This window comes from Lissotriton vulgaris, chromosome 5 (genome assembly GCF_964263255.1).
Source record: "Lissotriton vulgaris chromosome 5, aLisVul1.2, whole genome shotgun sequence".
Taxonomy (NCBI): Eukaryota; Metazoa; Chordata; class Amphibia; order Caudata; family Salamandridae; genus Lissotriton; species Lissotriton vulgaris.
The window spans coordinates 743,753,235-743,779,277 of record NC_141693.1 but is presented as its reverse complement, the minus strand read 5'-3'; the positions used below and the strand labels follow the sequence as shown (position 1 = coordinate 743,779,277).

The window sequence follows — 26,043 nt, the reverse complement described above, 5'->3', positions numbered from 1 at the left end:
TCTCCAGAAAATAGATGTTCTGTCAGGAGTATTCCCAATATTTCACTCCTTTTTTTCTTGCATTGGATGATTTCATACATTTGTGCTTGAATAACATTATGCATTTTGTTCGCTTGTGTTGCAGCACAGACTTCTTTTATTTTTTGTGATTTTCAAATCATGTTGAAGTCCTCCATTTTTTAATGTCTTATTGTTAAAAAAAGTGGTGGCCATTTCAAATGCCGACCCATTCTATACCAATGTGCAGCATTATGTTCAAGTCGTCCTCCTCAGAAGTGGCTTTGGGAGGATGTGGCAATCCTTCACAGTTCTGCTTTGATGTCTCAAAAAAGGACTCTAAACGATGACGTGGAGCAAGTTCTTGATGGTTTTCAATCTCACTCCTGTACTCATTAGACGATGTTCTTGTAAATCCACCTTTGAAATTTGGCCACAGCTGTATAGACACCGGGGTATTTTGGGCTAGCACAGCTATTTCCCCAAGATACGATCCCAAAAAGACGACCATTACACACAAGTGGCCCACCGGAATCACCCTGTGAAAGAATCAGAAATTAAATGTATTTAGAATAGTAATTTAGGCCTCAACTTGCATACCCGCACTCCCCAGGGTAATGGTGTGGAACTCATAATAAAGGGGCTGCATTTACTAGAATTCCAATGAATGCAGCAGAAAAGGGAACAGATTCTTGGAATGTACAGTAAGCACACTTCCTTTATTTACTTTCAGGTCCCGATTCACAGAACTAACATCTGACAAAATCCTAAACTTACTACTCATGGTATTCACAGAATGCACTTACCACTGTCCTAAGTTTACGTCCCCACTCGGGCCTGAAATTCCGCACCCTGAGTGAAAGCTCTGCACCCAGAGTGTAAGCTCCACACCTGGAGCCTGGAGCGGAATTTCCACCATCGGGCCGGAATCTCCTCTTCCTGGCCGGAATACCCACAATGCATCATAGTCAATTAACACCAGATTATGGGTATTCCGGCCCAGAAGTGGAGATTCCGGACCAATGGTTGAAATTCTGCTTCAGGTGTGGAGCTTCCACTCACTCCGGGTGTGGAGCTTACACTCCGGGTGCGGAAATTCCGGCCCGAGTGCGGATGTAAACTTAGGACAGTCGAAAGTGCATTCTGTGAATACCATGAGTAGTAAGTTTAGGATTTTGTCATCAGTTCTGTGAATCGGGCCCTATCTATTTACATAATTAGCATTTCTGTTGTGTCACAGTTTATTAAAGGAAATGCATTAATCTGGATGTGTTCTATGTGTTCTATGATAATGCACCCTTGGATTGACCTGAGTCCATTCCTTTTCTGTTTCTGTAAAATCTGAGTTTGTACAAACTGGATCTCTCAGAGACTGAACGGTGTTTCCTTTCTCTTAACAAGGACCAGATGCTAATGAGAGAAAGCCTGCAATCGGACAGTCTACAGTGAGCGAGACGCCGGATTCTCGTTGGCCACAACATGTGCACATAAAAGACAATGAAAAATGTGACACCTTAACAGTGGCTCGTCAAAGGGTCAAACAGTGACAAGGCATGTTGGCCGAGTGGGTTATAAATATTACATGAGCCCCCAGAGAGCAATATAGAACCATATTACACATCTTACTCATATATATCTATATCTATATCTCTCTCTCTCTCTCTCTCTCTCTCTCTATATATATATATATATATATATATATACATATATATATATATATATATGTGGTTCCACACACCTCCGTGATTCTCCAGAGGTCAAAAAAGGACGGCACTCCAAGTCAGTGTGTTAACCAAGATGGTTTATTGGCAGACCCCCCTGCCCCCTCGACAGACGCGTTTCACCTATTTGGCTTCCTCAGTGTCAGCCATTCTCTGTGTGCTTTGTCATTATATCCCCAACCACTTTACACGACATAGACAGTGGACTAATGCTCGCCAAGGTGTTTACGGCGGCCATATTTGAAAGTGCAATTCAGCATATCACAAATAACACTAATTACAGTGTATACAAGGGGACGAATGACGTTTGAAAAAAAGTTCTAGTGCGAGAACGTGAATAAAAGTGAAAATTCCTTAAAACAAAGGTCAAGTAACAGGGTATATGTCTAATAATGTCCATTATGTATACATATTTTACATCAACAGTTCGCAATGTACTCTCCTTCTTCTATATACAAAAAGAAATCAATGTGATTATAAGTTAATTCATTATGTACAAAATTGTGCCCTGGATGGGCTTAATGGACAGTTGTTTTTTCAACCCTGTTGCCTTGCACAAGTTATGATGCCCTGTATGGGCAAGAATCCATATCATTATCATCCGTTAATACCAGAGTAGTTGCTGCCAAAAAAAAAAAAAAAATATATATATATATATATATATATATATATATATATATATATATATATATATATATATATATATATATATATATATATATATATATATATATATATATATATATAGAGAGAGAGAGAGAGAGAGAGAGAGAGAGAGAGACAGGGAGCGAGATAGGTATTGATATATATAATATTTCAATTCATTTTGCAAATCGTTTTACAGCATTTGAGCATCATCAATTTTGTATACATTGGTTGCCTGAGACAGCAGATAGGTCAGTCAAATTAGAGAAATTTGTGTTTGTGTTGGGGTATTGTTTTCTAATATTTAAAATCTGTTTTAGGCAACAATGTAGATTTTAATAAATTAAAATTTAAATACAAAACACATTGTAAGGACATTAAAACATGTATTCTAACAAGTGATGTACTTTTCAAGTACATTGACACTATAGAGTAGATTTAACAAAACATATACATCGAAAGAAAATAAAGTGCAATGTGGGAAAGTGAAATATTTTGCTGACTGTATTCTGCATTATGTATCTGTTTATTTTCACACACTCGATAAGAGTCATTAGTAGATACTTGATTAAAGATTGCTGGCAAGGGTGAGTTTGAGAGGTGTGTTGATTGATGGCCAAGGCATATCACTGCTATTGTGAAAGTATTTTTTACCAGCACTTAAAGAAAGAGGAAATGCTGTGTTAACCATCCATTTAACTATTTCATTTGTTTAGGGTAGCAACACATCTTGAAAATGAATTCAGCATTTTGGAATACGGATATTAATTCACAGTTAGATCACTTTTCTGTACCAGCTCTGAAACCACTGGCGAACATTCAATAAGAAGGCTTACCAATGTAATACCTACTTATTTTTTATTATTTTCAAACAAATTAATACAATATAAGCTTATCTTATCTATAAACAAATCTTGAATTTCCAAACATATATTTCTGTTGCTTGTTTGTTTGAGCAATTCTTCCGTTCAATGCCATGGCTTTCCTAGTCTGCCAATGAATGGCTTTCTATTTTTATATTTGACAGGGACATGCTTAGCTCTGTGCCAGATCTTTTGAAATATAAAAACACATACTAATCATACACTGAGAGAGGGACTGAAGATCAGGGGGGAGGGCAAAAAAGAAAGAAGGAAAAGAAGAATAAAAAACGTACATGCAGCCAGCAGCATCGCCGGGCTTCTGCTCCTCTCATGGTGGCATTGTAGGCAGAGGCTCCCAGTCTCCCCTGTGGCCAATCCTGAAGCTGCTCTCAAGCATGAGAACAGATTCAGGATTGGCCAGAGCACCATCGATTTACACTCCCAGAGAGACTGGGACCCTATATCTGCTGTCTCCAACCCGGCGACAATTCTGCAAACTCAATTGACCGCTACCCGCGGCCCGTCACTGAGCTGACCATATGATACAACCTCAACAGTGACAAAGCGTCACACATCAATAAGACAACCTAAACAGCGACTAAAACATTCAAAATGAATGTGGAGTAATGAGGCTACTGTCTCGGTATCCAAAAACTCACCACTGTCAGAAGGAATCTGACAGACGAAAACAAGACAGACAGGCAACGCAGCTCGTGCGAGAGACAGCCAAGTGTGCATGTGGGTTTGGCTGTCCGTGGAACCTACATGAACGCTGAAGACAGTGTCTTCCCCTTCCCTTTGTGAATGCCCCGACAATGGCCCCACCCCCAGGATGCAGCACTTAGAAGTTGAAAAATAAAACGATAATCAACCTCTTTTACTTTTCAACTTTTAAAGCTGCTGGGGGAGGGGGCCGAGGGCAATACTCCACCATCGTAGCAGAGGAGCAGCCACTGATGCTAGAAAGGAACGAACTGGCCATTTTGGATGTCAAACTGTCAGGGATGGAAGGACCTGGGAGCAAGGCGGCCAGTTTGAAGCTCCTCCAATGACCCCACCTGGCATACTTCTGGGGATTATTAGAGCATGGACGTGAGGTGCTTCATATACAGTAAAGTTCAGTAATAATAGTACTTCTCACTTCACACCATGAGGTCGGGCACAGGACCACACTGCCAGGCCTCAGTAGTGTCACCACTCATAGTAGAGTCCATTCAATTAGTTTTTATGGTCAAAGTTCATGTCATAATTATCTGATAATTTTGTAATCATATTTAATATCTTTTATCCCACAGTTGATGTTTCTCTGTAGCAATACTTTCAAAAATACAAATACCAGTCTACTGTTATCAGCATTTTCTAAGCTAAGAATTTTAGGTGCAAAAGTTTAATCTCATTTTGTAATGCACCTAACCCCAATTTTAGTGTCATTACCTCTATGCCAATACTGAAGGGCTTCTGTAACGCATGTCGCCATGCCCATTTAGTCCATGACTAGACCCAGCCAACCATATGTCATACACCAGAAATGAGACTACCTTGGCAAGAAATAATCTGCGCAATGGAGTTATAGTTAAAACTCACCCATATGGCCAATTCAAGCGTAAGAGACCCAACATGCCTCGATTTCCTCTATGGTACCTTTTCAGTGTTCAATATAATTGAGTTTGTTATTTAATCAATTCTGAGATATTTATATCTTTTCAAAACAGCAAGTTCTGTATTGTTTAGAGACCAAATGAAAGCACGTTTTCCTACTCCCACGTGCATCACATTAGTCTTGTTTATATCAATTTCTAATGTATTGCACATTAGTCCTCTAACGAGTGTAACTGATGTTGCAAATGCAATCAGCTTTTAATCTAAAACGATCTAATCAATAGTAAATAATAAAGTATTTATAGGTTGCGGGGAGATAAGCATTTGCCGAATTAAGTGAAATGGAGAGGTCATGGATGAATAAGGAAAACAATAATGGTGCTAAAACACAACCCTGTTTCAAGCCTTTACTGGCAGCAACTTTAGCTATTTGCTGCCCATGCTTTTCCACATTTTCTTGAGCCCATGTGTTCATATGAAAACTATTCAGGAGTGAAAAAAAAGTGCATTAGGGACGACCATAGGAGAAAACGTAGACCACAATAAGTTTCAATCAACCTTAAATACTGATAATTTAAAATGATCAAAAGCATAAAGGATGAGGGGACTGATGTACATACAATAGGTCACAAAATACTGGTCACAATTTTCAACCAGTATTTTTGTGACCAGCGAGGTAATTTGCGAGCCAACATATGTAGTAATAGGTCGGTTGCAAATTACTGACTCCTAGTGGGTCACAATTCGAACCATCTCATGAATATTAAAGAGGTAGATTACAAATTGTGACACACTACGATCCGCAGCCATCACAGGGATGGTCTCCTGCTATGTTCTACAGACTACTATGTCTTTGATTGCTTTTTATAAAAGCAATTTTTAAAAACTTAAATGCAGCCCGTTCCGCTATAGGAAATGGGACAGTATTTAAAAATAATAGTTTCGTTGGGTTGTTTTTTTTGCTTGTTTAAGAAGACACAGTGGTCCTGTGGACTGCTGCCTCCTCTTAAACAAACTTTTTTTTTACATTCACTTAGGGCAAGGTTGCCCATTGGAACCCCTTGCCATTTGCTAACGAGTTACTACTCCATATTTGTTGTCAGTAAAGAATGAATGTAAATTCCCTTCCAATTTGTTATTTGGAAGGAGCACCCAGCCCCAGTGTTTCCAAGCTCCCCTCGCAGGGTGTTGGGAAATCGAGTTCCGGAGACAGAGATACCAGACCTCCTTCATTCTAAAACCAAGGTACGGAGCTGATTAGACCCTAAGAGAAATCTTGGATAGATTCTTGGCAAATAAACTAAACACATACTTACTTCTTCCCTCGTACTAGACTTAGGTTAGGTACATTGAGGTAGGCGTATTTTAGAAGCACCAGTTGAGTACTTTTAGTCTTTGTTATTTATGTATGTATTCTATGGCTTAGAAACCATACCATGCTTTTACAGTATTATTTCATGATACTCTTTTTGCTGTACGCATTATACTTTACAGCCAGTATTACGATTGTAGCAGTTAATTTCTTCTGCATGAGAAAGAAAAAACTGTTCAATAAATACTTTTATTGAAAACGCCCGTCTCTCTATTTCTCTGCACCTCTGGTGAAACGAAGCATGCACGATTGACTGAGTGAAATATCTATCTATTGTTTCCACAACTCTGAAGATCAGTTTATTCTTGGGGAAAGAAAGTTGTCATGTTTTTTGCGATTGTCAGAAACTAATCCCTTCTTGTGTATTCAAGAAAGTTTCTAGTGACCTCTGAGCTAGCTGGCACTCACAATTAAGTCTAATATATTCGATAGAGACCTAGTCGACATAAGTCCTACGTCAAATCTATAGGATATATTATTCCAATGCGCAGAGCCTATTGGGAATATAGGAACTACACTACAACACGTCCCATTCAAATACCGAATTGGTATTCAGTCACAAACCCATATTACTATTTTGTAACATGTTACCGAATCGCAGTTTGGGAATCATACATACCAATTTCTTGTTACATTCGCAACAGGCTGAATCTGTCATGAAAACGTTTAGTACATCTGACTCCAACTTCTGACATTTCACTCATATTATCATTCAATACAACATATTAGTGTATGACATTGATTGCTTAGGTCTTAAACCTGCTGTTCTCTTGGGATCAGATTAAAATCATTTAATCTATTTGCGATTCAAGCAAAGATTTTTGATGACACATCAGGAGGAATCCTAGGCTTACCCCCTTCTTTAGGACAGAAGTGATTTATGTGTTTCACAAACTACCCAGAATCTCTTTGGTAAATGCAATTTGCTCAAAATACGGGTGCAAGACTTTAAACAAGGCCTGAAGACTCCATTTTATAAACAATAATACCGAGACCATCAGGACGTGTGGCCCTGCTGGTTTTTAAGCTAAATAGTATCAATCAATCAATTTGTAAAGCTCAACTGCTTCACCCGTAAGGGTCTTGTGGCACTGTGGGATCATGCTGCCTTTCCTTATTGGTTAATATCCAGGTCTTGAAGTCCTTCCTGAATGGCTAGAGCAATGCTGAGGCTCTGAGGTTCAGGGGGAAGATGCTCCGTCTTAGCCTTCAGATGAGAGCAGAACCGTACTCCACTGTTTGCTCAGTGGATGGTCTGAGTGGCTGCTAGAGAGAGGGATCCAAAATGAGGCTCCCAGGTGGGTTGGTGAAAGTTCACTCGTTCATTGAGGAATGCCAGTCCTTCATTGTGTAGTGCTCTGTAAGTGTAGGTGAGCAGCTTAAATCAGCATCTCTTTGCTACTGGTATCTAATGGAGTTTCCTGAGGTAAGGGATGATGTGTGTCTGTCTGGGTAGGGCAAAGTTGAGTCAGTGAGCTGTGTTTCAGAAAGTCTGGAGTTTTCTCATGTGGGCAGTAATTCGTACATAGAGGGATTTGTCATAGTCGAGTCTGCTGGTGACAAGAGCTTGTGTGACAGTTTACTTGGTGTTGGGTGGGAGCCATTTGAAGACCTTGCTGAGCATTCGGAGGGTGAGGAAGCAAGCGTAGGAGACAGCACTGATCTGATTCTTCATGGATAGCTTGCTTTTGAGGATGATACTGAGGTTGCGGTTGTGTTTGGTGGATTTGGGGGTTGGGTCCAGCATGAGTGGCCACCATTCATTGTTCCATAGGGAGTCCTTGCTTTTCCGAAGATTAGTATTTTTGTTTTGTCTGAGTTGAGTTTGAGACAGTTGTTATTCACCCAGATGGCCATGTCCTTCATGCATCCTTGGAAGCTTGACTTTAAGGGCTGTAGGTTTGCTTATCAGGGAGAGGATGAGTTGGGTGTCATCAGCGTAGGAGATGATGTTGAGTCTGTGGCTCCTGGCAATGTAAGCTAGGGATGTTGTGTATACGTTGAAGAGGGTTGGGCTGAGGCAAGAGCCTTGAGGTACACCACAGGTGCAGTTCTTAGGGAAAAAGGAGTAGGGAGGGAGGATAATCTTCTGCGTTCTTCCTGTGAGGTAGGATGCAATTCACTTGAGGGATGCCTCTTGGATTCTGATCTGATGGAGTCTGTTCAACAGTGTGTGGTGGGATACGGTGTTGAATGCTGCTCAGAGGTCGAGAAGGATGAGGTCTGCTGTTTCTCCGTGATTTAGCAGCATTCTGATGTCATAAGTGGCTGAGAATAGAGCTGTCTCAGTGCTGTTGTTTGCTTTAAAACCGGGTTGGGAGGGGTCCAGCAGGTTGTGGTTCTCCTGGTGTTTGGTTAGCTGTATATTGATAGCTTTTTAGATTACCTTGGCTGGGAAGGGGAGAAGGGAAATGAGTTGGTAGTTATTGGGATCTGCTGGGTCAGCAGATGGTTTTTTCAGCATCAGCTTCACATCAGCATGATTCCATTTCTGGATGAAGTGGGCAGTGGTAATGGAGGAGGTTGAGGACCTTGCTGAGTTATTTGCTGAGGGGTTGATTGCCGAGGTTGAAAATGTGGTGGGGCAGGGGTCAGTTGGGGCTCTGGAATGGATGGATGTCATGATGGATGCCATTTCTTTCTCAGTAAGGTTGTTCCATGAGGTGAGCTGGTGTTGATGGGTATCTGTCGGCATGATTATGGTGATGTTGTCCTCAGCATGCAGTTGGGGTGTGAAATCTGGGTAGATGGTGCTGATTTTGTTGTATAAAAAATCTGATAGGGTGTCGCAGAAAGCTTGCGATGGTGTGATGATGTTTTTAGTTGCAGAGAGGTTGGTAAACTCCTTGACTATGTTGAACAGTTCTTGCTGTTGTTGGAGCTGTCGATGATACGGATGGGTAGGGCGGTGTTCTTGTTTGTTTTTCAGGAGGTGACGGCATCGGTTGAGAGCATTTTTTAAACGTTTCTGGTCCTCAAAGGACCTAATGGGGTGTCATCTTCTTTCCTACTGCCTGCAGTCGCGTTTCAAGGTTTTAAGTTCTGATGTGAACCAGTTGGGGTTTCATGTTTGTTTCTTGGGGGTTGGTGAGTTTTCTTGGTGCGACTTCGTCAGCGCTTGCTGTGTTCCAGTTTGTGAAGTTATCCGCTGTTTGTTCTGTGTCTTTGGTGGTGGTGGGTAGGTATTGGGGTATTGGTCCATCATTGCTCTGAGAACTTGGACCAGTAGCGTTGTGTATCTCTGGCAACGGAGGAGGGGGTGTTGGGAGATTCCAAGATTACAAAATGGACTCAGTGGTGATCTTTCCAGGCGAGTTCCTCGGTGTGTATGTATTTAACTCTGTTAATGGCAGCGAAGATCGCAGTTGAGTGTGTGCCGTGCAGTGTGGGTGGGGTCAGTGACAAGCTACTTGAGTCCGAGGTTTTCCACGCTTTCTAGGAGGTTGGCTGTGTTGGCATCATCTGTGTTCTCAAGGTGAATGTTGAGGTTTCCTATGAATATGTACAGATTTGAGTCAATGGCAAAAGGGGCAATGAAGTCCTCTATTGCATTGCAGAAGGCAGGACAGGGACCCAGAGGTCTGTAGGTGAGGGTGCCTCTGATGGTGGTTTTGCTGTTGGTTTGGAATTGGATGTGGAGGTGCTCCATGTTGAGGGTGGAGTCGTCTGTGGTGGTTGAGCATTCAAGGGTTTCTTTGTAGATTATTGTAATGCTTCTACCACTTCTGTTGGTTCGGTCCTGGTGCATGGTCTTGTATCCTACGGGGATGGCTGTGGCAATGTCAGGAGTGGACGCGGAGGTCAGCCAAATTTCTGTGATGATAGATATGTCTGGGGTGTGGGTCGTGACGGTGTCCCAGATAGCAGGCACTTGATCTTTCCGGAGGTGTTGGTATCGGTCTTGTTGGTGGGTGGGTGTAATGCATTGTGGCTGATTGGAGAGGTGGGGGTGGTATCCTCGGTGATGAATGTGAAGTGAGCAGCATTTCCTGCAGGAGAAGGGGGCTTCGGTAATCCTGGGGGCGGCATGGGAGCATTTCTTATGGTCCTGGTGTCCGGTGTTCAGGGCTTGAAGTTGGTCTGAGATGAAGCTGTGGCAAGGCAAGGCTGTCAGTGGCCAGTGGGAGTGCTTGCAGGGAAGCTAGACAAAATAAGTCATCTATTTGAGATTTGCAGATAATAAGGGCCTGATTAAGAGTTTGACTGATTGGTACTCGGCCAGAATGGTGTTGGACATCCTGTCCTATATATTACAAATGCCATAGCATTTTAATATATTTGTAAGTAGGCGACTGGAAGCTCTGTAACATTTGTAATGGAGTAACCCGTCCACCAAACTCTAAATCAGATCACCAGTTCATCTCCAATACCAGTGCTTAAAGATGATACAATAAAGGCACAAATTAGTTGAAGTACTTTTATTATTATTAGCATTATAATTAGCATCATTATTATTAATTGTATTTATTTTATTAATGGTATTTATAAGTGCAAACTGCTACCTAAAAATGCACCCTGGCATGGACAAGGCTTCACATATAATGTACTAGCTCCTTAATAACTTATATAGTGTAAAGCCAAGTTTGTAATGCTTCAGGGAATCGTAGTTGGTCTGGGATGAAAGGAAGGGATAGCGGCAGACTGTTCCTTAAGTGAGAATCTTGAACTGTAAAAGCCCTACCTCTGATTGGCATACGCCTATTCTTTGGAATGACCACAGTTGTTTGGAAAGTGGTCAGTCCACCCAGGCATCCGATGCAAAATAATCCAAGGCAGCACTATGTGCTGAGGTGCACTGCTTTGTAGTCACTAAACCCTGCAAAGTGACTTTGCGTGGCTTAGTAAGTGCTAAAAAAACCTTTTGCATCGGGGCTGTGCCACATAAGTGATGCAACACTGATGCAAAATCATAGTAAATCAGGGCCTTGAAGTTTGGCAGTCAGGTTATTCCATCACAAACGTTACAGAGATAAACCATTCACCTTGCTACAAGTAGCAAATGATATACTGCACTTGTAATAAGATAGACAGGACATTACTCGTGTTTGTGATGAAGTAACATGCCCACCAAACTCTAAAACAGGCCCTTAGTATGTGTTATGTATTCGAACCAATAGATGTGCATACAGTCAGCTAAAGCTGTTTGTAGCCAGACCTAAGTTATGAGTTATCTGTAGCCGAGACGACCACTCTCTGATCCTTCGGTCCAATTACGTTTCATTATTACTGGTCTCTCGTGAAGTTGCCCGAGTTTCTTACCACCTGTCCAACTTTTCCAGTTTTAGCTTTGTCCGGAACACAAAGTCAGGTCAGACGTTTAGCTTTACCTTCAGAGGATTTCCTGGGTGGAGCGAAAAGCTTCTAACATCTCATGTTCTGACAAGTCATTCGGTCAATTGCAATCAATACTCTTTGTGTTTGACTGTGACACGGGGCTGCAGAAGGAACAGCGCCCTGTTTCCAGAATTAGAGGTGAACTTGAGATCCTGAAATAGTCCTCATTAATAAATAAACGATTCAGTCTGCCACCGGCTTAGCAGATACTATTACCCATCTAGGTCCCCAAGGAGTATGCTTGCGTAACACCTCTGCCAGCCGCTCGGTGTGATTTCAGGGCACAATATCAATTGCAAAGAGCAGACTCCCCACCGAATGTACACAGAGGTTCAGACACACACGCCTAGGAACCCAGAAAAAGAGCCCTTCCCTGACAACACAAAGACAACCCTCCCACCTTCAAACGCCTTTGCATTAATTTGGCATGTGAAATGATATTAGCCTTTTGCACACAAAGGGGCAGATTTACAAGCCCCTTGCGCCACTTTTGCGTCACTTTTAACATGGAAAAGGGGGCGCAAAAGTGGCACATGGGGCTAGTAAATCTGCCCCAAAGTATGCTCCCAGTGTGTCATTATAACTATCGATTGCATTTATTTCACCTCTAAAACAAACAGAAGGGGTGCCTTAGGGTTTGCACAGCCAAGCCGTATAATGTTGTTTAATCATTTATTGTTTTATACCGCAGCATTGCCATTTGAGGGGTAATCCCAGTGCATGTCAGAGTGCTTTAAATAAGAAACAATTATATACATAGCAATAGTTGGTTTCGTAACTGTTACCCATGTATGCGTTTCGTTTCTTTACAAAGAACCAGTAGAGGTAACATGTCAAAGATAATGCCTGGTCAGCTAGTGATAGTTCATTGACATAATGCCAGGAATGTCCACATTAATTTCCTCTGCCTCTCTGAAGGCAGCAGCAGGCTGACCTGCACCTAAAATGGCAGCCCTGGGTCTTGCAATATTCCATGCCAGGCCTGACTGCAGGATGAAATTAACCAGTGCGGTCTAGTCCTTCAGCTGATTGAATGAAAAAGGTTGCTGTCTTCTATGGGACTCTAGGGACATATCTCCTCTTCCATGCCCAATCTTCGTCCTCTGGCCATTTTTACTTCTGCCCTCTGACACCAGGATGATAGGGGCAATATTTCAGGACAATCATTCCTGATTTTCCTTCTTTCTATTTACAATTGCGTTGGCTGACGAGTTATTCTGACACAAAGGTAACATCCCATCCACCTTATTACAAGTGCAGTATATAACATGGCACTTGTAATAACATGGAAGGGATATATGTCACATTTGTGATGGAGTTCCCATCTGCTAAACTCCAAATGATTCCCATCCTAGGTCAATTATATCTGCTCTAATTCAAACTTTTTTTTATAAAGTTTGAGCTCCTTATCAAATTATTAATTCTTCTGTTCAACTACCACCCATGGCCAGTTGTAAATGTGTAGACAATGCAAGGATTCTGGACGTAGGGGACTTGAGGGAGCCCTGAACACCATCAACTACGCAATCACCAGCTGCTACAGGGCCCCCCCTTTGCTTGGCAAACAGTAGCACTCACTAGAGCAACATCAATTCCTGCTGCCGCACTTACCTCATCTGATGCATGCTGGGAACTGTAGTCTCCCATTAGACTGCTTTGTCCTCAATGCAGTAGGATAAGCTGATCTCCCACCAATGGGAGCGCCACAGGAAGTTCAAAGGTGGGAGGAGGTGACAACAGGGTAACAGCAGCATCTGATGAAGGCGGACATGCCGAAATGCATTATGCAAAGCTGTAACCAGTGAATAAAGAGTCTCCCGCAATATTCTCTGATGTGGCCTTGTCGATTGCTTTTAAAGGAAGTGGTCTTTTGGAGATATAAATAAATATATATATATATTTATATATATATATATATATTCAATGAAAAAACCATAGGTTTTAGCCCATATATAGTTAGGGATTAGCATTTTCAAAACCTTTTTTTACTCGCATAAAACCATTGAAATTCGCATATATAGTTAGATGCGCTAACTATATATCGCGCACCCGCAATCCACTGCTGATGATGTCACATATTACATCATTCATGACATGCTCAGTGACATCACTGATGACATCACTGATGACATCTCAAATGACATCACTGATGACACCACTGATGACATCTCAAATGACATCACTGATGACAACATCCAGTGACTGTATGTTTCTGTAAAGTTAAAATATGTCTTACATATTGAAGAATGAGTGGATGTATAAGTGTCTGGATGAAGGATTTAGTAGGTGCATGACTGACTGTATGAGTGAGTGATTAAATGTGTCTCACTGAGTGAATGGGTTAGTGACTAAACTGTCTTAATTTGTGCATCATTATGTCTGTTGTTCTGTAAACTGCTGCATGTGTTGATCAGTAGCTATATGAGTAACTATATGGGTTATTGATTGGTTGCCCAAGTATTTGTATGGGAGACTGAGTGTGTGTGGGTGGCTGGGAGGTGTATGACTCTGTGCATAGATGTGTGAGCAGTTGATTCACTAGATGTATGGGTTCAAAAGTGCATGTGGAAACAGCTGTATGGGCGGTTAACTGTGTGCATGAGTGTATTGGTGAGTGAATGGATATCTCAGTGCTACATGTCAAAGTAAGTACATATGTAAAACACAGTACATGTGAGAGTTGACATATATAAATAACTGTGCATAAGAGCCAGTGAATGTGTGAGTGGCTGTATGGATCATTGTGAACTTGTATCAGGGATTGTATAAGAGAGTAAATATGTGTTAGTATATGTTTGAATAAGTAAGGTGTGTATAACTGTATAGTAGAGGAAATGGAGGTGTGATTGATTCTTTGCATGACTGACTAGGTGTGTGAGTAACTCCATGGATGAGTGACAGTCTGTGAGTGTCTGTTTACACTGAGTGTATCTAAGGTTATATTAGAGTCTGAAGAGGTTCATCGTATTATCACATGAATGATGTCATTAGTGATGTGCTCAGTAATGTCAAATGAGATGTCAAATGAGATGTCATCAGTGATGTCATTTGAGATGTCTTCAGTGATGTCATCAGTGATGTCATCAGTGATGTCATTTGAGATGTCATCAGTGATGTCATCAGTGATGTCATTTGAGATGTCATCAGTGATGTCATCAGTGATGTCACTGAGCATGTCATGAATGATGTAATATGTGACATCATCAGCAGTGGATTGCGGGTGCGCGATATATAGTTAGCGCATCTAACTATATATGCGAATTTCAATGGTTTTATGCGAGTAAAATAAGGTTTTGAAAATGCTAATCCCTAACTATATATGGGCTAAAACCTATGGTTTTTTCATTGAATTTCAATGGTTTTTTAATAGCAAATATCAAAAGCTGTCAAATGTCAAGTACATGATAGGTAAAAACATTTTCGTGTTTATGCACGCTGATGTGCTTTGAACGCTGCCCCCCCCTCCCCCCCCTCTTTTCTCTTAGCAGTACTCTCTCTTTGCAGATAGTGAAGGGTAGTTAACGCAGGCCTTTGCCCCCGTTGTAATCCGTCGTGCCTGCTTCTCTCTCTATTTGATTGATTGCTATCCAAGCATTTACTGTTTTAGAATTGGTTCTCTTTGGTTCATTCTGTATTTACAAACAAGCACAGAGTCGCAATACTCTGTTTAGTCTTTGAAGATAGTGAAAAATCGTTTAAAAAAACAAAAGGAATCGAGCAAAATCAGTAGGCCACTAATGGGATCTCTTTTTGACCACGCTAAAATAGAAACATTAAGAACAACCCCTCATGAGAAATACGAAACTAGTGAGATGAACTTAGCTCCACACCATGATGGCTGCAAGACAGCTCGGCTCCGCCACCCACCCCGCCCAAAATAACGACAAACCCTATGCAAATATTATAAATATATACAACACACCAGCAAAGTAACAGGGTAAAACGTTTTATTAAATAACTATATACATGGCAGCCTGCTGCAACATCGATCCAAATGCCTTTTGGTGACTCTTCCATTGTGAACATTGTCCCACAATCCGTTTGACCTGAAACGATTACACAAATAAAACATTTGTGAGTTTTAAATTTCCGGAGAAGTATAATTCACCAATAGTTTTCTCTGTAGATCTTTTTCCATTAACAATCCCAGTTCCATCACCCGCCCAGGATATCACTACTGTTAGTTGTCATTGTTGCTTCTGTTTTAATAAAAAATGTTTTAAGGTGTTTTCTGTTTTTGTTGCGATGTATATATTTATAAGTTATTAAAGTGTTATAATCCTACTAATTTTTTTATCGATTATTGCTGTTTGAGATATTCCCTGTCTACAAACAGAGAAGAATAGAAATATTCTGTCTCCCTTTGCAGATAGTGAAGGATAGGTAATGCAGACTTTTGTCCCCCGTTGTAATCCGTCATGCCTGATTGATTGATTGGCTGGACATTTATTGTTCAAGGAATAGTTCTTTCGAGGTACTCTCTGTTTGCAAATAACGTGGAATAGAAATATTCTGTCTAGTCTTTGCAAGTAGTGAAGGAAGGGTAATGCGGACCTTTGTCCCCCGTTGTAATCTGTCATGCCCATCTACTCCCCACTGATTGAGAAACTAGTTCCACCCGGACCATTTATTAGAGGTACATCATCTGACTCAACCGGAGAGAACCCCTAATAAAGAAGACATATGTAAAATACGAAGTAATCCCTGTATCCTGTTAAACAGAAACTTTAGCATGAAACACACTTGAAAAGGAAGGGAAAGAAATCGAACAAAATCAGTAGGCCTCTGATGAGTTTTTGACTTCGCTAGAAATAAGAAACATGAAAGTGGTGAAAGAAGCCAAGCTTGACGTTACGGCAGCCACAAGGTAGCTAGGCTCCGCCACCCCCCCACTGCTCCAAGCATGTCTGTCCCACCGCCCGCCACGCCCAATAACGGTAACATGAAATAAATACAAATCAGCAGATACCTACCCCCATCCCATCCCTCAGCTGCACCCCCAACGCTCCACTCACCCAACAAAAGGGTTCCTCCACTCTTGCGATACAGCGACGCTGCATTCACCCGACAAAAGGGTTCCTCCACTCTTGCGATGCAGCGACGCTCCACTCACCCAACAAAAGGGTTTCTCCACTCTTGCGATGCAGCGACGCTGCACTCACCCAACAAAAGGGTTTCTCCACTCTTGCGATGCAGCGACGCTGCACTCACCCGACAAAAGGTCTCGTCCACTATTGCGAGGCAATGATGCTCCGCTCACCCAGCGGGGGTCTCGTCCACTGTTGCGGTGCAACGGCGCTTCTGAGTTCAACTAGAAAATGAGTCCTGCATCCAGAAACGTTCTCCTCAACTTTGAAGATTCTATAAGAGCCACGGGGGCCCCCGACCCCCGATGGGGAATGACTGCCATGATCACCCACGGAACGACCACGACGTAGCCGCGGGACGTCGGCGCGCTCATGCCGGCGCCGGCCTCAGTCTTGAAATCACCAAAATCCTGCAAGACTACCAACTTGATCAGTTCCGGTGGGACACCAGTATGACCCGGTAGGAGAGATTTTTACCTCCCACCCCTCTTTGACTGATGGTTCATGTCGACAGTCCCCTCTACTACCCTTCAACGAAAACTTTTAGACTGCCGAAAGAGGTCCCGGTCCAACCACGAGTTGGTGCAGACATTTTGACTATACTTGGACCTTCCTGACCTCACCCAAAATGGCGCCGGTACAAATGAAACTATTGTGCCCCGATTGCTCAGCCTTGATATCATGAGATATGTATGCAGTTTTTAGCACATGAATTGATATGGGATAAGACTGATTATATGTTCGGACAATTAATTGATCCGGGATGGGTATTGATTATACGTTTGAACAATAAATTGACATGGGACTTGTACTGATTACACATTCGGACAATGAATTGATATTAAGTTCTAATGCATCATTGATTACTGTATTTATTGAAGGTTAGAATTGTCGACACTTTTGGTACTTGCTCACAATGAATTATCGATATGATTTTGTTGCACTTGTCGCACTTTTTACTGATTATATATTCGGACAATGAATTGATCCAGGATGGGTATTGATTATAAGTTCGAACAATGAATTGACATGGGACAGGTACTGATTACACGTTCGGAAAATGAATTGATATTAAGTTCTAATGCATCATTGATTACTGTATTTATTGAAGTAATACTGATCTCTCCGCATGAAATTAATTTTCCACATGCTACACAAGTCAATCTCATCTGCCCAAAGTTCTTTTGCAGATTTGGGACCGTTTCCCTTGCCTCTGACTCACTTATTGCTAAGTCATTGGTGGATGTTTTTGCCGGTCGGGGGTTATCCCCCAAATCTCGAAGTTGTGCTTTAGAATAATTAAAAGGGTGCCACCTCTCCATGTGCCGATGCATGGTATGATTACCATAGCAATATTTTTTTTCGGTCCCTCTCGAGAGTTTTTGTTTTGCAGATGAGGCAGGTAACGAACCTGGCTTTAACTTTCTTTTCATGAAAAGGAAAAGAAAAAAATTGCCAGATAAAATTCACTTTCACATGGGACGTTCTTGGCATTTCTTTTAGTTTTTTAATGTACATGTTCATAAAATGATTACACAAATGAAACATTTGTGAGTTTTAAATTTCCGGAGAAGTATAATTTACCAATAGTTTTCTCTGTAGATGTTTTTCCATTAACAAACCCAGTTCCATCACCCGCCCAGGATATCACTACTGTTCCCCATGTCATAAAACCTTAGGATGTTCAATAACTGAAACAGTTAATATGGGTTTACTTACAGGGGACATCTTTTGTTCTGTTTTGTAAAGTAAAACTATTGTGAACGCAAGTATTATACATAGTAAGTGTTTAATATAGCATTTGTCAGTCATTGGTTAAGCAGCTAGGACCTGTTCACTCTTGACACCCCAGGTGCTGTGTATGTTGCACTATAGTGCTGCATCGGGAATACGGACAAACCTATTGATGTTGATTTTCCATTATTGATTATTGTAAAGAAATGGCGACTCCCCCCTTTAGCAGATTAGCTAAATCTTTGCGTAATTTGGGCATAAAAGTTATATTATTGGAAGTAGATGGTTATAGTTCTGGTTAATTTCCATTCAGAATGTCCTACACAGCACCACTCTAGGTAAATATGCTGCCTTGGGACTATTCGCACAACAGACCGCTACTGACCATTGTTGCTTCTGTTTTAATAAAAAATGTTTTAAGGTGTTTACTGTTTTTGTTGCGATGTATATATTTATAAATTATTAAAGTGTTATTTTCCTTCTACTTTTTTGTGAGTGCTATATATTTTTAATGTGACACATAATTGTGACGACTTTGATGTACAAAAAGGCATCCATGGAATCTTCCGCTTCAGGCTCGGTCCCACACACCCTCACAGTGAGAATCCCCTCTCCAATCACAATACAGGATGGTTATCAGATTGCAGGAACGCGTGTAGTGTGACGGATCTCATCGGGTGGGGGCCTTGATCTACTGTAACTTCTTTGAAGAGGGGTGATTCTTTACAGTTGAGGCCATAAACTACATCTGCAGGGCTAGGTGATAGCCTGGGACGGGCCTGGACAATCGGACACAAGGAAGAGGAGTGTCAGAGGGTGCGGTAGTGAATAGGGTGAAAGGCAGGTGTCGGGCGGGCACAGGGTGTGATTCTCAGAGAAGAACAGCGCAGATGGGAGGAGGTTTCTAGCCCATACATGAGAAAGAGAGCGGGAGTGACCAGTGCGTGGGGGAGATGCTTGCGAGGGTGCAGACAGTGGGTCTGGTCAAGGCATCTAAAATGGCTGCCGTGCTCAACAAAAGTGTGGCATTGCAAAAAAGACAAGAGGGCGCAGACAATGTTTATCAATAAGGATTAATTTATAACAAGTATTTAAAACAAAATATTTACTCGCAGTGACAACATGGCGGTCAACAGTTCCTGATTTCCATCGAATCGAACGTTAACAGACGTCACGCAACAAAAAAAAAAAACGCTCACGCACAGCCGCTGGAAGACATGTATCAACATATATGAGCCTCCTCAGCCACCCTCAGAAAACAAAAGGGGTCGGGATACGTCTCCCGTACCCCCTTATACCTAGTAATTTAATGAAATCGAAACACAAAATGGCGAATTCACGTTTCGCTACCAGTTTGCGAACCGAGAAGCGCTTCTACCGCGAAAAATCAAATTTTTATTATTTGCCCCACGGGACCCTTTAATAACCCCAACATCATTCCTAGGGGGTCAAGAGAGGTCTACCTAGCCCCCTTTCATTAAATTCCCCCTTCGTTTTTCTCCTCCTCTTGTCTATCGATCCTACCGACAGACAAGATGGCGGCCGCACCGGACTGTTTAGAATGTTGACAGACACCGGAGAGCCAATCAGCTTCGCTACGCAAAGCTCCGTTACGCTAAAAGTACGCGATCTGGAGCGCTATCTGGGACGCTGTCACAGATATACCTGTTTTTTAAACGTTAATTTCTCAAAATCCACTGGGGCACATATATTGAGACCCAGCAAAGGCACATCGGGCTAACAGTCCCTATAATTTTGCCAAGTTTCGTGCAAATCCATTCAGCCGTTAATTTGCGAACCGAGAAGCGCTTCTACCGTGAAAAATCAAATTTTTTTTATTTTCCCCACGGGACCCTTTAATAACCCCAACATCATTCCTAGGGGGTCAAGAGGGGTCTACCTTGCCCCCTTTCATTAAATTCCCCCTTCGTTTTTCACCTCTTCTTGTCTCTCGATCCTACCGAGAGACAAGATGGCGGCCGCTCGGGACTGTTTAGAATGTTGACAGACACCGGAGAGCCAATCAGCATCGCTTCGCAAAGCTCCGTGACGCGAAAAGTACGTGATCTGGAGCGCTATCTGGGACGCTGTCACAGATATATAAATTTTTTAAAACGTTAATTTCTCAAAATCCACTGGAGCACATATATTGAGACCCAGCAAAGGCACATCGGGCTAACAGTCCCTACAATTTTGCCAAGTTTCGTGCAAATCCATTCAGCCGTTCGAGCTAAAAGTGAGGCCAAACGCCCTATGGAAATTAACATGGGAAAAACGCGTTTTGGGACCCCCCTTTTTTCTCGGCCCCCCCTTGACGAACCCCCCCCCAAATTATTAGGGGCTGCTCAGAAACAAAATGTGCCATTTTCCTGAAAATTTCAGCCGATTCCGTCCACAAACGCCAAAGTTATTAGACATAGAATTTTCAAAAGTTCCACAGACAAATAATCCTAACTATATATACCTACTGGCTATCGCCAGTAGGTAATATATATATATATATATATATATATATATATATATATATATATATATATATATATATATATATATATATATATATATATATATATATATATATATATATATATATATATTACCTACTGGCGGTCGCCAGTAGGTATATATAGTTAGGATTTTTTCTCTATGGGATTTTTGAAAATTCTATGTCTAATAACTTTGGCGTTTGTGGACGGAATCGGCTGAAATTTTCAGGAAAATGGCACATTTTGTTTCTGAGCAGCCCCTGAAAATTTGGGGGGGTTTCGTCAAGGGGGGGCCGAGAAAAAAGGGTGGTCCCAAAACGCGTTTTTCCCATGTTAATTTCCATAGGGCCTTTGGCCTCACTTTTAGCTCGAACGGCTGAATGGATTTGCACGAAACTTGGCAAAATTGTAGGGACTGTTAGCCCGATGTGCCTTTGCTAGGTCTCAATATATGTGCTCCAGTGGATTTTGAGAAATTAACGTTCAAAACAAGATATATATCTGTAACAGTGCTCCGGGCTGCGCTCCGGTCCGCTTACTTTTCGCGAAACGGAACTTTGCGATGCGAAGCTGATTGGCTCCCCGGTGTCTGTCAACATTCTAAACAGTCCTGAGCGGCCGCCATCTTATCTCTCGGTAGGATCGAGAGAGAAGAAGAGGTGAAAAACGAAGGGGGAATTTAATGAAAGGGGGCAAGGTATACCCCTCTTGACCCCCTAGGAATGTTGTTGGGGTTATTAAAGGGTCCCGTGGGGAAAATAAAAATAAAAAAAATTTTCACGGTAGAAGCGCTTCACGGGCCGTGAACTGGGCCGCAAACTGGTAGCGAAACGGGAATTTGCCATTTTGTGCTTCGTTTTAATTAAATTACTAGGTATAAGGGGGTGCGGGAGACGTATCCTAATCCCTTATGTTTTCTGAGGGTGGCTGAGGAGGCTCATATATGTTGATACATGTCTTCCAGCGGCTGTGCGTGAGCTTTTTTTTTTTTTTGCTGCGTGACGTCTGTTAACGTTCGATTCGATGGAAATCAGGAAGTGTTGACCGCCAATTTGTCAGTGCGATAAAATATTTTGTTATAAATGAATCCTTATTGATAAACATTGTCTGCGCCATCTTGCCTTTTTTCCAATGCCACAATTTTGTCGTGCACGGCAGCCATTTTAGATGCCAGGCCGGTCCCAGGCTATCACCTAGCCCTGCGGATGTAGTTTATGGCCCCAGCTGTAGAGAATCCAGACATGCCAACCCTCCCGATTCAGGCGTGAGACTACTGATTTCAGTGCTAGTCTCCCGCCTCCCGATTTCTGCAAGCAAAAACCCGGGGGCATATTACCAACAATTAGCGATAATTTTTGTCTCTAACTTGTTTAGAGACAAAAATTATCGCCGCACATCGGCGATTTTTATCGCAGATAAACCTTGCTATTAGCAAGGTTTATCGCAAATGCGATAAAAAACGGCCGCAATGCATGAATATCGCTGAAAAGTCAGCGATATTCATGCATTATCGAGCAAATGCTCTTAGCCATGTTATCCACCTCCCATTGGATAACATGGCTACGAACTGCTCAGGGCAGGTGTTAGCTTTTTGAGATATTCGCGCTTAGCGCGAATATCTCCAAAAGTTGGTAATAGGAGATAGCGATGTTAGGGACTGTTTCCAGTCGCTAACATCTTGGCACGCCCACTTTGCATGTCATTAGTGATAAATATCACTGACATGCAAAGCGGGGCCCAAGATGGTCGCTATCTCCTTTTAGCTGTCACTAACTGGTGTTAGCGACAGCTTGGTAATAGGGAGATAATTTTATCTCCGCTTTCTTGGCTTTTAAAGCCAAAAAAGCGGAGATAAACCCCCTTGATAATATGCCCCACGATTCCTCGGGGGTTTCAGCTGACAAGGCTTGGTATTGTGTTACGTGGTAATTCTTCCAGGAAACGTCAGAGGGTCGATGCAGGGGTTCTAGAAGGGGTGATAAACCATTTAAGCCTCATGAACAAGCGCATGGTCTTTTAAAGATCTGTGAAGTACTCGGGGCGGCGGTGTGTGTGTGTCCTCTTTCAGGAGCGGGCGGGGGGGGGGGCACTGCCAGCAACTTGCCAGGCCAGGCAGTGTTCAACACTTGCATCACCCTTTCTCTGCCTGCTATTGCGCTCCATGCTTCGGAAAGGTAAGAAAAAGAACGTGCATTTGAGTTTGAAATGTCCAATCCTGTAGCAGTACACTTGCAAAGCCCACACATGACAATAACCCGATTCAAGGCCCCATTCACCCGATTTTTTAAAAATATATAGCACTCCAACAAAGTAGGATTATAAAACTTTATTAACTTTTAAATATAACAAACGGAACAAAAACTGTAACAAACATTTAAACATTTTTGACAAAAAAAAGCAACAATGGTCAGAAGCTGTCTTTTGTGCGAATAGTCCCAAGGCAGCACAACGTGCTGAGTTCTGGACGGCACCCAGGTGATGTCACCTGGGTGCCGCACTGGTTTTTGGGATCCTACAATGCAGCTCAGAAAAACAGCGTGGGGCGTCCCGGGTGGTGCGGGGGGAGGCCTCGTCAGTAGCGGTCTGTTGTGCGAATAGTCCCAAGGCAGCAGAACGCGCTGAGATGTGGATGGCACCCAGGTGATGTCCAGTAAACTGCCGCACTGGTTTTGGTATCCTACAATGCTGCTCCGAAAATTGGCGTGGGGCGGCCCGGGGGGGGGGGCGTGGGGGAGGCGGCGTGAACAGGCCTCCCCAGGTGGCGGCCATCCAGCTGAGTTGCGCCCGCTCTTGCGGCTACAGCGTCTCGCTCACCATGTAGTTGAGTTGCTCCCACTCTTGCAGTGCAGCGATAGGCGGCTGCCACAGGACTCTTAAAATGGCGGCCGGCTCTTCGGTTTTGGGCCCGGTCCACTAAAATGGCCCTGGGACACCTTGGAACTCGGACGCTTGCCTGCTAGGGCTTGGGCTCCATTCTCGAAAGCGTCCCCTCAGCCGTGAAGATTCTACAAAAGTCTTGGGGGCCCTCGACTCCTGCAGGCTTCCGGTGGGGAGCGGCTGCCATGATTGCTCGCGGAATGACCACGACGGAGCCACGAGATGGTGGTGCTCTCATGCTGACGCCAGCTTCAGTCTGAATCATCCAGAAACAAGGTGGGGCTTTCATCGTTTGGGAAAAAAAAATGTTCTAAACCAATGAAAAGTGTTATTTTTAGGTCATATGACCAAGCCTTCCATCTTTAGGAAACCAAAAGTAAAATGAACCAATGAAAAGTTTTATAAACAAGTCACATGACCTGTTATGCGGCATAGGGCTACAAAAAGCGTAGAAAATCCGTTGGCACGTGAGGCGGCGTCAGTAGCGGACCGATGTGCGAATAGGCCGAAGGCAGCACAACGCGCCGAGATCCGGATGGCACCGAGGTGGTGTCCAGCAAATTGCCGTACTGGTGTGGCCATCCTACAATGCTGCGCCGAAAGACGGCGTGTCCAGCTGAGTTTCGGTCACTCTTGCGGTACAGTGACTCGAACGCGCCGAGATCCGGATGGCACCGAGGTTGTGTCCAGCAAGTTGCCGCACTGGTGTGGCCATCCTACAATGCTGCGCCGAAAGTCGGCGTGGGGTGCCCCGTTGGCTTATGAGGTGATGTCAGTAGTCGACCGATGTGTGAATAGGTCGGAACCAGCACAAGGCGCCAAGATCCGAATGGCAAGTCCTGGATGTTGAGTGCCATAGTTGAGAGTTCTGAGCAGTGCTTGTAAGACTATCTGAAGCTTATTTGCACCTGCTGCAGCTTCACTATTGCCCGAGGTGGTGTCCAGCATATTGCCGCACAGGTGTGGCCATCCTACAATGCTGCGCCGAAAGACGGCGTGTTCAGCTGAGTTCCGGTCACTCTTGCGGTACAGTGACTCGAACGCGCCGAGATCCGGATGGCACCGAGGTTGTGTCCAGCAAGTTGCCGCACTGGTGTGGCCATCCTACAATGCTGCGCCGAAAGTCGGTGTGGGGTGCCCCGTTGGCTTATGAGGTGATGGCAGTAGTGGACCGATGTGTGAATAGGTCGGAACCAGCACAAGGCGCCAAGATCCGGATGGCAAGTCCTGGATGTTGAGTGCCATCGTTGAGAGTTCTGAGCAGTGCTTGTAAGACTGTCTGAAGCTTATTTGCACCTGCTGCAGCTTCACTATTGCCCTGGTGTGGCCAAAGATCGCCCATGACATAGGCGGCCGGCTCCCGAGGTCCGGCGGAACTTTTTTCCTTTTCCTTTCTGCTTCTTGTCCCACAATCCGTTTCACCTGAAGACACGACCAGGTCCCTGAATGTGTGCAGGGGGACGCTATTGATTGAATGAAAATGGCGGCTTGACACAAAGCTGACTCAAGCGTTGCTGTTGATGCTATACAGACAAAAATTGGTTTTCAGTTTGTACATTCTTCAGGATTTTTTTTTCCATCCAAGGCTGATTGAGAGTTTGTAGAAAAATGGCTTCAGATTTTCCACATATTACTCTTCAACATTCTTCCTAAATGTAACAATGTGAGACTCACTAGGAGAATGGCTGTTTATCTTCCCTTTCAAAATGCTGCCAACAATATTTTCTGAATGGAAGACACCATCTTGTAGCATAAAGGGCCGAAAGGGGTTCTGGTCTGGCCGATGGTTGGTGGAGACATTTTGACTATATCTTGGACCTGCCCGGCCTCGCCCAAAATGGCGCCGGTATAAATGGGACTCGTAACTCCTTGTTGTGTACTGGTTGAACAACCTTGATATCACGAGATATGAATGCAGTTTTGATGCTCATGGCGGGCGGGGACGAGAATTGATTGAATATTTCGACATCCCTATTGATATTAAGTTCTGATGTGTTATTGATTACTGTACTATTGAAAGTTCGAATTAACGTCACCCATGGTACTTGCACGCAAATGTATATCTAGATAACTTTTTTGTAAGTGGCCCTTTCGTATTTTAATTACAAAATGTACGTCCACCGATTCCGCAACTGTTAGACACCTTAGTTCTTGCAACCTAATGGCTCGTTCGTTACGTTCCTCTATAATGTAAATGTCTCCTCATCATATACGATTTCAGTTTGCTCCGTGGCCGGCCCACGTGGTTATAGGCCCGTATTTGTATACTGACATTTTCACAATAAAGGTTTTTAAAACAAAACATGGTAGTAGTATTTACATTGGTAA

At 43.0% G+C, this 26,043-nt stretch overlaps 1 protein-coding gene across 1 annotated transcript in view; it reads right to left on the bottom strand.

Annotated features, from left to right (window-relative positions):
• Window positions 1-392: 392 nt before the first annotated feature.
• LOC147711486 (trypsin-3-like) overlaps window positions 393-26,043 on the bottom strand; it is a 341,427-nt gene continuing 315,776 nt past the window's right edge. Inside the window, exon 5 of the mRNA XM_086919495.1 lies at window positions 393-536. Within this exon, the coding sequence (XP_086775621.1) occupies window positions 393-536 (144 nt within the window). The remainder of the gene's footprint in view (window positions 537-26,043) is intronic.